This window comes from Canis lupus, chromosome 32 (genome assembly GCF_048164855.1).
Source record: "Canis lupus baileyi chromosome 32, mCanLup2.hap1, whole genome shotgun sequence".
Classification (NCBI taxonomy): Eukaryota; Metazoa; Chordata; class Mammalia; order Carnivora; family Canidae; genus Canis; species Canis lupus.
Genome location: NC_132869.1, coordinates 27,428,186 through 27,440,332, shown reverse-complemented (window position 1 = coordinate 27,440,332; position 12,147 = coordinate 27,428,186). Strand labels below are relative to the sequence as shown.

At 33.8% G+C, this 12,147-nt stretch overlaps 1 protein-coding gene across 10 annotated transcripts in view; it reads right to left on the bottom strand.

Moving 5' to 3' along the window:
- Positions 1-1,984: 1,984 nt before the first annotated feature.
- RNF111 (ring finger protein 111) overlaps positions 1,985-12,147 on the bottom strand; it is a 94,530-nt gene continuing 84,367 nt past the window's right edge. For 6 of the 10 annotated variants that reach the window (XM_072808884.1, XM_072808890.1, XM_072808886.1 and 3 more), the window contains 5 exons: positions 11,193-11,319; positions 8,637-8,729; positions 7,797-7,892; positions 6,441-6,568; positions 1,985-3,638 (listed from right to left, as the gene is read on the bottom strand). In XM_072808884.1, the coding sequence (XP_072664985.1) occupies positions 3,521-3,638; positions 6,441-6,568; positions 7,797-7,892; positions 8,637-8,729; positions 11,193-11,319 (562 nt within the window). In that variant the 3' untranslated portion in view covers positions 1,985-3,520. The remainder of the gene's footprint in view (positions 3,639-6,440; positions 6,569-7,796; positions 7,893-8,636; positions 8,730-11,192; positions 11,320-12,147) is intronic. The other 4 variants (XM_072808889.1, XM_072808891.1, XM_072808887.1 and 1 more) reach the window with 1 other exon arrangement.

Here is a 12,147-nt window from a genome sequence, read left to right as displayed (position 1 = left end):
GCCTGTGAATTTGTTCAGAATACATAGGACAGACAGGTAATTTTGCCCAGTAGATCCTACAAAATAGGTAACATTTATTTTTCTTAGAAATAGTTGTGGGGGTGCCTGGATGGCTCAGTTGGTAAGCACTGGCTCTTGATCTCAGCTCAGGTCTCAATCTCAGGGTCAGAAGTTCAAGTCCCACATTGGGCTCTATACTGGGCACAGAGCCTACTTAAAAAAAAAAAAAGGAAAAAAGAAGAAATCGTTGTTTTGGACATACAGTTGACCCTTGAACAATAGAGGGGAGTTAGGGCACCAACTATACAGCAAAAATCCATGTGTAACTTTTGACTCCCCCAGAACATAACTACTAACAACAACCTACTGCTGACCAGAAGCCTTATAGATTACATGGTCATAACATGTTTTGTATATCATATGAATTATATACTGAATTACAATAAAGTAGCTAAGCTAGAAAAAGAAATGTTAAGACTATCATATGGATAATTTTTTTTAAAAATTTAAATATAATAAAAATACATTTACTGTACAGTACTTACTGAAAAAGTCCATGTTTTTATTTATTTATTTTTTTTCTTTTTTTTCATGTTTTTTTTTTTAAAGTCCATGTTTAAGTGGACCTGTGTTGTTCAAGAGTTAACTGTAATTCTTAAGAAAATGACTGAATCTATAACTGAGAGAAGATATTTCAACCTTAATATATCTAATATTGTGATGCATTCTTTTTTTTTTTAAGATTTATTTTTAAGTAATCTTTATACCCAACATGGGGCTCAAACTTACAATCCCAAATACAAGAGTCACATGCTCTACCAACAGACCCAGCCAGGTGCTCCATGAAGTCTTGAAAAAGTAAAAAAATTCACTGCGTTTCCAGAGGATTTGGAAGGTAAGTTCGAAATCAGGATGCATTACCTACAGAATTAAACTATTCTCATTTATGACAAACTAATAGTGAAATGTCCAAAGTCTGTGTTTTAATAATAGTGTTACAAATACCATTTTTAAAAGAGCTAGTTTTCTGTATGTCACATTGTTATGGTTCAAATGATTGAGGTGTGTTAGCAGCTTTTAAAATAAAGTCACCAGAGTAAGAAAAATGTTTCAAATATCAGTTTATCACTTGCATATTGACAACAATAAAAATAAGGATTTTCTGACAAAAGAATTTTAGTTCTAAAGTATTTGGACAGCTATCACTGAATTTTCATTTTGACATAAGATGCAGCAGGATATGGAAGACACCAAAACAAAGCACAAAAGTTATATTATTTTCTTCTGTACTTGGTTCATTACTAATCACATTTTCTGTATCTAATTGCAGTAGCTTACTAAGCTCCTGCATTAACAATCCAGGTTTATGCCACAAATACTTGTATTAAATAAATTTTAAAGTAATAATGCTTTATCTACATAAAAAAAATCAGTAGCAATTATGAAACAGGTCAACAGGTAGTCGTGCATCTAAATCTGATGTAATATTAAAAAATAGAGAAATCTGTTCTTGTGTTTTGGGGAACATCAAAAGGACTCCATTGTATAGAATTCTCCCCATCTATACTTCCACCCTAGGCACAGCCCTGGCTTTTCCAGTGCAAAGTCCTATACCCATCACAGGTTACTTAAACACAAGCTACTTGCTCTTTTTCCTAGTAAGATGGCAGGCATGGGCCATGGTCATTCTTTGTCTCCCTCCTATGCCCTTCTACAACTGCAGCCTAATCATCAAGCATTCTTTTTAAAAAATGTTATTTTATATCCAAATTTCATAACTGTAGTCCATCCTCCATCTCCACACATAACTATGTTGAAGCATGTTGATATTGACAATTACTACAGTGTTATACTAATACAAAAAAAGTAGCTATAACTGAATGAATATGAAAATTATGCAATGTCAACTTGAGTGAGATCACTATTTTTGCGTTCCAAAATGTTTGATATACTGTTTTATATAAAACTAATTATGAAACACAAAGACAATAGAAATATAAGTTATTTATTAATCAATCCACTTACAAAGCAGGTGGCTTAATGCAAGCTTATTGACATCTTCACATATGATCCATGGGAACATGTCTTCCACATACAGACAGTGACGTTACTGACTGATGCATTTGCAATCTGGGGCATATTAAGCATATTTAGACAAATAAAATTAGGCTATCCTGTATATGAAAGTATCTTGATAATATGCATCCTGAAGTGGATTAAAACTTTCTCCAAAGGAGAAATGTTAGTATGTTAACTTAACTTTATATTCTATATTATGCAGTAAATCTTAACTATAGAAATTAAAAATTTTAAATCAGTGATCGACTCTTGGTAATGTATGAAGTGGGAGTCTAAAACCAGAGCAACAGTAGGTTGACAGTATAATTTGTGCCTCACAGTATCTGCAGATTTACTGTTTTCAAGTTTAAAGAGAAATAAAACAAGAGACATGTAGATTCAGCTGACTTTATTTATCTTTAAACTAATAAAATCCCTTAAAAGTGATCCTGGGACCTTTAGAAGTTCTATGAATGCAGAGATACCTGCCAATGACTGCAATTCTAAATCCTGACTGAATGTGTTAATTACAAAATCAATATTAAGCAGATATCCTTACTATACGTGCTTAGCAGAAGACTGAACAAAATTCTACATGTCTTCTTTAATTTCCCTAAAATTTTGTTAAATCTGCAAGTATGTACAATCCAGCTAATTGAAATTAATATTTAGTGTTCATCAGAGCTGTTTCACAGCAGCAAAAACTGACTCAGGGAAATAAAGTTCTAAACGATGTAGGAAAAAGATAAATACAATCAGAACAGCAGTCTAAATGTATGATATCAATATTCAACTCTATCTGCATTGTGCTGAAAGGAAAAGGATACACCAAGAAAATTTCTATTGATCACTCTGGTGATGTGAATACCACCTGCATCTGATTGAATATGGTTTGTATTCTGTTCCCAGTATTAAGGATGGTATTTAACTCAGAACTCCATATTGTAAATATACAGCAGCCATTTTGTCCTAATTAAGGAATGTCTTAATACACAATATTATCATTTTCTAGAGGATCTTTATACATTAAACTAAAGTACATGATTGATTAAATTAAAGGTTAGTAATGGATAAAAAAATTCATAATTCTCAAGACCTGGTACTATGTAAAAAACAAAAAGACCACAAAATTCTACTTACTAAAGCAGCTAATCTTGCCTGCAAGTTTAGGGTCACAAGCCCATAATATGTGCAAAGAAATGCAATACAAGGAACCATGCAAAAATACAGTAAAATGATACAGGAAAAATGTCAAATCTAGAAAAAAAAAAAGCTTTTATAAATACATCAAACTCAACTGTATACATAAACTGTAGGTCTAGCATTAGTTGTACCATATAGCAGAGCCGCACTTTAAGTTCAAGGCTTCCAAATCTGCGCAGGTAAGTCACGCCATCTTTGGTTGACTGCAGTACCAGGAGGATGGGAATGAGAGGGAGGGCAAAAGTTCTGAAACATGTTGTCAACTTTCACTTGGCAGCTGGGCCTCAATGTCCACTCTGCATATGGGGCACTTCTTATTGGTAATCAACCACTGGTCAACACACACTTGGTGGAACAGGTGCATACAGGGAAGGCGTCTATTATAGGCAAAGAAAACAAAAAGCAAATATTGCAAAAATGAGTTTCATGACAACTGCACATGTATTTATTTTTAAATCTAATAATTCTCCAGTGTTTTGAAGTTACTAGGCATCCTTCCCTTCTAGGGAAAAAAAAAAAAAAACAAAGTCATACACAACCTCATGAGTTACACCTGAATTAAATTACTCTTTGAGCAATATAATTTATAAATGACCTCGATAATTAACTGTCACAGCTATGGAACCAAATTACATCAAATCTTAGGAATTTTAAGAATGACAATTATACTAGCAATTATTCCAGCTTGGTTTCTATACCTGAGCTGCCAACACAATGAGGTTGGCAGTATGTTCCCTGTTATATAATGCTGCAAATATATTTTTAATATCAAATCACTATACATTTATTCAGCACTTTAAAAATATATTTAATTATCTCTCAAAAACATCAGCACTATTACAGTAAATATATACTAATTAAGGAATGTCTTAATATGCAATATTATTTTTTATCTAGAGGATCTTTATACATTAAACTTCCATATATGATTAAAGGTTAATAATATTGTTTTCAATAATATTATTATATCCACTTAATACGATGCTACTCTTTTAAAGGTAGGTTAATCTGTTTTGGAATAAATCTGTATTATCAATCCATGTTGTATAAATTGAAATTAATACGATATTATGTCAATTATATCTCAATAAAAAATTAATGGAAAAAATAAAAGTAGGTTAAAAGATGTTTATTTCACTATACTACACCAAATTATCAGTTAGAAATTGAGAAATAATAATTCCAGGTAATAAAGGATAATATTAAATCTAAATGAACAGTGAGATAGAAGTTACTACTTAAGTGTCCATTTCTACTTCCATTCACTGTTAGGAGTTTTCATACATTTTCAGACTTTGTAATATTTTGCAAAATTAGTAGCTAAAAAGAGGTGTTCCAATTACTGCATGAACAGCATTGTCAATGCTATAAAAACAATTACACCTTCCATATTTGTAAACCTTTGTTAGAAATACAGTGTTCTGAAATACCTCTAGGGGCACTTGGGTGGCTCAGCTGGTTAAGTGTCTGCCTTCAGCTCAAGTCATGATCCCAGGGTCCTGGGATCGGCCCACATTGGGCTCCCTGCTCAGTTGGAGTCTGCTCCCTCTCCTTCTGCCCCTCTTCCTTGCTCGTGTGCTCACACACACTCTCTCTCAAATAAATAAAATCTTTTAAAAAAATGTGTTTGAAATAGCCTTAATATGTGATATGGTAGCCAACTGTGCATAATTTTTTTCTCTCAGCCAACTAAAGAAATATAAAAAAGTTATCCTTATATATTAGAGAAACAAAATCATCATGTGGTTCTTTTTTTTTTTTTATGATAGGCACACAGTGAGAGAGAGAGAGAGAGGCAGAGACATAGGCAGAGGGAGAAGCAGGCTCCATGCACCGGGAGCCCGACGTAGGATTCGATCCCGTGTCTCCAGGATCGCGCCCTGGGCCAAAGGCAGGCGCTAAACCGCTGTGCCACCCAGGGATCCCCTCATCATGTGGTTCTGTTATTTATCTTATAGAACTTGTTTCATATGAGATGTTACACTAGAAAAAACAATAAAAATAAAACAATTATTTAAGAAATACAAAAAGAAAATGCCAAAAATAAGAGAGAAAGAAAAAAAAAAGAAAATGGCTGGGGCGCCTGGGCGTCTCAGTAGGTCAAGAGTCTGACTCTTCTGGAGGGTATTATGCTGAGTGAAGTAAGTCAGTCGGAGAAGGACAAACATTGTATGTTCTCATTCATTTGGGGAATATAAATAATAGTGAAAGGGAATATAAGGGAAGGGAGAAGAAATGTGTGGGAAATATCAGAAAGGGAGACAGAACGTAAAGACTGCTAACTCTGGGAAACAAACTAGGGGTGGTAGAAAGGGAGGAGGGCGGGGGGTGGGAGTGAATGGGTGACGGGCACTGGGGGTTATTCTGTATGTTAGTAAATTGAACACCAATAAAAAATTAAAAAAAAAAAAAAAGAGTCTGACTCTTGATTTCAGCTCAAGTCATGATCTCAGACTCTGTGGGATTGAGCCCCATGCCGGGCTCCCCGCTGGGTATGGAACCTGGAACCTGTTTGAGATTCTCTCTCTCGCTCCCTCTGCCCTTTCCCTCTCTCTCTCAAGAAAAGAAAAAAGAAAAAAGAAAAAAGAAAAAAAAGAAAAGAAAAGAGAAAAGAAAAGAAAGAAAAGAAAAAAAGAAAAGAAGGAAAAGAGAAGAAAAAAAAAGAAAAAAGAAAATGCCTAAAATTAACAGTGGGTTAGCACAGTAACATTTCCAAATCACAAAACTGCAAGAAGAGAATAGTCCTATAAGCTGAGAGGAAATTTTAGGACACAACTAATTTATGAAAGATGCTGTAAAACACACTGCATGGAGCTAATCAGGACTGCCTTCTTTAAGCTTTGAAGAACACATTAATATAACTGTCTTAAGTTCTGAAGCCTCCAAATTCTCCTTTCTGAAAGATTTAAAGAAGACAATTTGATTACAAAATTTTCCTGGCCAAATCTTGGTGGGCCCCTAAAAGAGGCAGTATACTTCCCATTCCCACCCCTCTGCTGGTAATACAAAGACTTTCATCTTTCTATTCTTCCACTCGCTGTAAAAAGGCAATTCTATCTGTCAGGTATTGGTAATAGGGTATGCCAGGAGTAATCTGTATTTGGTTTCTAGTCCTCTTTCAAATAAAATCTCTTGTACAATTTTGACAATAGGTTTTTAAATAATTAATGTCTAGTTACCTCACATCTTCACCTTCCTCTAAAATAGACAAACAGATAGTACATTTTTCCTCTGTGTCTTCCTCAGTCCCTTCTTCCCCATCTTGTTTGCAGTGCAGTTTCCTCTGTGAGAACCAATCAGTTGTTACCTTATTAGTAGAGATGACATTATTGAACAACTGAGTAAAGTCTGTGTTTATTTGAAAAACAAAAACAAAACAAAACCACACATTCATACCCACAACTTATTTCCCAGGTATGGCTGTCATGAATTAATGGTGAATTAAGTGACTACCACCAACTGTTGTTTATAAGGCCCTTAAACAGCATCAAAAGCATAATCAAATGTAACAGGAATTCATTAGTTTCTATTATTTTTAATCCACAATTAGGATGATACACAAGATAAACACTATTTTTGTCCCATCATGAGTACAGGTAAATGAACTTTATTTTACTAATGAGTATTTCAAATATCCAAATAAATTAATGCTAATTATAGTCTTTAGCTTACATAGCTGAAAGGACTTAAATTCAATGATAACACCTCACTAATACTCTTAGAAAACAAAAAAATACAAAGAACAGTTGTTTTCATTCTCTGTGTAGCAGAAGACATTATTGAAAGAAACTTATAGATTTGCTCCTTGACTTCTAGATATACTACTCCATAAGAAATTGAGGGCAGAATATAAGAAATGTAGATTAAATGTCCAAATAAATGGCGAGGTTAAATTATAGTACTGCTGGGACGCCTGGGGGGCTCAGAGGTTTAATGGCTGCCTTCAGCCCAGGGTGTGATCCTGGAGACCCGGGATCGAGTCCCATGTCGGGCTTCCTGCATGGAGCCTGCTTCCCCCTCTGCCTGTGTCTCTGCTTCTCTCTCTCATTCTGTGCCTCTCATGAATAAATAAATAAAATATTTTTAAAAAACTGTAGTACTGCCATATAATGAAATTTTATATAAACTATTAAAAAGAATATGGGTGACCTGTGAATGCTGAAAGAGAAGCAATAGGAAATGTGCAAAACTGTGTGTATATCAACCCCTTTGTTACTTTCGAAGGTGAAAGAAAAAATCCATACATAGTGACATTACTGTAAATGCATAAAAATATGCATTTTATGCATATTATAGTAAAGCTTACCTAAAAAAGTGTTAACTATGATTTTTACTCTTGGAGGGAAGACTTGGGTCAGCAGGGTAAAGTAACTTCAAGGATGTATTTTTAGACCTTCAATAATTTAAAAGAACTATGTATTGTTTTGGTAATAAATAATGTAGTTGCTAGACTCCACAATCTCAAAAAAGGTCCATAATATTAAATTTTATGCAATTTAATAATAAAATAGACATTTCATAGGATAAATTCTTACCTTTTTGTATTTATGTGGATATGTACATCTTTCAATTGTCCCCTGGGATGCGCCACGATTCACATTTCCTAATCTTTCTTCCAAATGAATCAGTTCCTGAAGGTAAAGATTAGTATCAAAAGCCAGGATGATTATTTTGTGAACACTGTTAATACTGTAAAAGCAATAAAGTTCCATATTTATAAACCTGCAATATAAATACAAAAGCCATATATGGTAAGGCAAATGTTTATAATTCTTTTCTCAGCCAATTGTAGTAGTATGGCAAAGTTATCCTTACAGATAAGGACAACATATTACTACATGTTACTATATAAAGTCAGTATGTATGCATGGAGAAGATGAAATCATTATAGAAAAATAGGGAAATGAATCAAAGGAACTTTCAAAGTGACATGAAGAAACAAAACTTCAAATCATACTCAAATGATTTGTTCTTCCTGAAAATTCAAACAAGATAGTTAGCTATGTGCTGAATTACTTAAGTTTCTTTTGTCCAGTAATGTTTCTCTAAAAATAAGCTTAGTCAAAAGCAGTTGAGATTTTCCACCCACATTTAATGGTATAGCTCTTTATCTGATATTTATATTGATTTAATAAATTTCTATATTATTTTCATTTACTCATCTTTAAATAAGTGGATTAATATTGCTTATAAACCTTTCTGTGATAACCCCCAGCAGAAGTATCAAAAATTCAGACATTATGCTGCTTTCTGATTCCCAGCCAGTGCAACAGTCCTACTCAACTCAGTCCTATTAGTGAATACTAATAATACATATATTCTCTCTCTACATTAAAGATATTATGGCAAATGTCTTCATTATTTGTATTACATACCTCAAAATTGCCCCTGAAAGGACCTCTGAATGATGTTCCATCCAATCCTGATGAAATGTAACGAATATGAGGATAGCCTGCCATGTCAGGAACCTATTTTAATAGAAGACATAGACTAAATCAAGTAAGAGTAGGCTTGAGTTTTAACACACTAAATAATTCAGACACTCAATTCTCTCCATTCAGCTACTAACAAAATTCAACTTCCATAAGTATACATGACTCCAACTAAGCACTCTATAAAAGGGTTAAGCTCCTCTTCAAATATAATCTCACAGAATAACTATTAAAATACAAGCAGAAAAAAAAAAAAAAAAAAAAAAAGCTGTTCCATGGGAAAACAGGTTTCTTCTATTGATTTATTTTGCACAAAGAATCCTAAGTAGAAAATACCCAAAGTTAAAAAAAAAAAAAAAAAATACCCAAAGTTAAGACTGATGCTCTTGGTAGCCTAAACATATAAAAATTTTTGTAAATTTTGTCAATTTCAGAGACCTTTATTAAACCATATTACAAAAAAAAAAACAAACCATATTACAAAACAAAAATGCACAAAATTTTCCAACAAAACTTATTTCCCCTCCTCTATACCAAAGGTACCCTGATCCTTTTTTTGCTTAGTTCTGTTAGTGAAAGTTTTAATAGTGTTTTCTAATTTTTCCTAGGCATACTCAATCCTCATTATTCATGAATTTGCCTACTTGATAAAATTTATTTCTAGCTACAAAATCAATACCTATGCTCTCTCAATTATTCATGGACACATATACAGCAGCAACAAAATTGGAATTGTCTGACATGTTCCTCGCTAGGGTAGAACAAGGCTCTGTCTTCTTATTCAGCACTCATACTATAAACATGAGTCTTTTTTGTGATCTATTTAAGTGCCATGTTTTCCATTTTTGCGCTCTTTACTGATGATTTATTGTTTAAAATGGCCACCAAGCTTAAGTGTTGGTGACTAGTATTCCTAAGTGCAAGAAGACTGTGTGATATGCCTTATGGACAAAATATATATAGATAAGCTTCATTCAAGCACGAGTTTTGCGGGCCATCAAGCTCCATGCTAATAACTCAATAATATATCAAATAAAGTGTCTTTAAACTGAAATAGAGGGCAGCCCCGGTGGCTCAGCGGTTTAGCGCCGCCTTCAGCTCAGGGCATGATCCTGGAAACCCAGGATGGAGTCACACGTCAGGCTCCCCGCATGGAGCCTGCTTCTCCCTCTGCATGTGTCTCTGCCTCTCTCTCTTTCTCATGAATAAAAAAATTTTAAAAATCTAATAAATGAATAAAATCTAAAAAAAAAAAAAAAACCAAAAAACTGAAATAAGACATCAAAACAAGGTCATGTACTGACTGGTTGTTGTGACCAGATCAACACGGTGACCAGAAGCTTATAGTAACCTAACTCTGTATTTACCGCAAGAATAATGGCTCTATGTTTACTTACTCAGGGTTTGCACAACTTTATAAAATAATTACTGTACGTAATAACAGCAGACTTATTAGGAAAGGGGGATTCTGAGATAGGGCACCATTCTTCATCTTTATAAATATCCATTATTTAGTCAGCTTCCACTGAATCACAACATACTTCTAGTGAGTTTACAGCTTTAAAAGACAATTCATATGCAGAAAAGAATTTAAAATAAGCAGTAACTTTTAACCTTCAAATAGCCTATTATTCAAATATCTATAACTTTCCTTACAATCAAAATCAACAATACCAAGTTCTCAGCAGATAACCTACCCTCCTACACATGCATCTCTAAGGAAAATAAAAAATACCAAAGGAACTCCTGCCCCTCAAATTGTTTAACCTGCACGTGCCCTGTAACCCTCCCTCAGTCTCCTTTGTTCCTCAGTTCTGGTTTATTGGGAGGGCAGCTTTATTTCTAATTGCTGAGTGACCCCCACCCCTCAGACCTACAAATATCAAAAACAGCTTCCGCTGTTTAACAGTTCCTTTCATGCTATAACCACAGTAAGAGTACCATTCTCAATTCCAAAGCCTAAGTCTCAGGTATAATAATAAAGCATCTCGGAAACTACTCCTGCAATGTCTTTACCTCCACAGGACAAAGAAACTCCCTAACCTGTACCACTTTTATAACTAGTAGGTATTATGAATAGTGAATTAAATTTATCTTTGCTGAACTTGTTTTTTAGAACTCAAATTGGTATCAAGATCTGAATCTGTTTAAATCAGAGTTAGTATAATCTTTCTGCAGATAAAAAAATAAAAAGATGAATGTACAAAATAAAGCCTATGTTCTAGTGACAGTGGAACAAGACTACTATCTTAGTATAAAAGAAAAATTATTTTTTATATTAAGAAGAGTACATTTCACAATGCAAATACAAATAAAGATTTTAATGTATCTAATCTTTTTATAGCACAATTTCAATCTAATAATAATTCTCATATTCCATTAAAACACCCATAAAAACTAATAACATTTAAAAATTTTCCAATAAGATATTTCACTTGGAACAGGAAGAATACTTTTAGAAAGGGAGTATGTCAGAATTTTGAAATTTTTCTACTTTACCATTAAAGGAAGAGCTCCTAATTGTAAGTGATGAAGTCGTGGTGGTGCATGGTAATGGGCCAAGTGAGGATGCAGTGCTCCAGGTGTATAAGTAGCTGCAGTCACTCCAGCTTCAATTCCCAGTTCCCTGACAAAGGACGAGAACACTTTACCTTTCAGATGTCCTTAGAGTATCTTTATTGTCAACAGAAATGGGAGAGTATATTTACATTTTTTAAAGTAATATAAAGCTTCTTAACTGACACAGCTCAGAAAAAGAGAATTTAGCCCCAAAGATTTAATTAATAATTTCAAATTCATTTCAGCAATTAAAACTCAAAAATTCAATTTTGTGATCATAAAAAGCAAAGCATTTGCACTCAAGTTTCACATCCTACAAAGGAAGGAAATATAATGAATGACCCTTAATGGTTCCTTCCATTCTAAAAGTCGGAATCTACTTGAGGAACATATAAAATAGTTTTCTGGTTTATATGAACGTTACAGATGCTCCCAGGGCTTTTGTTTATTAGACAGTGTCTCTGGGTTGTTGGCAGCAAGATAATTAGCAGAAAAAAAGCTTCTGTACCTTATAAAGCAACGGCGAACAAAATTTTATAAAGAATAAAATTGGTAAATGCCAAATTTTTATTTACTTATTCTTATTTTTGTGTTTTTCCTCAAATATCCTTGTTGTGGACCAAGGTCTCAATGACTGCCTACAGACAATGGATTCAGAAAGAAAAATTAATGCAAATCTGCTTCCATTTCTCTAAAAAAGACCACACACCTAGGACACAGGCTCAATTTCCCTTGTCAATAAACAGGGGTTAGAAGTGGTAAAGCAGATTTGAGTACAAAGGTGGGGTAGTAGATAAGGAAGTTGTGAGAGTAAGATCCATTTAGGGAGTTAACTTTGATGGCAGATACCCCTGAAAACCAACAGAAAAGCTCTACTCCTGTTTGACATGGTTCT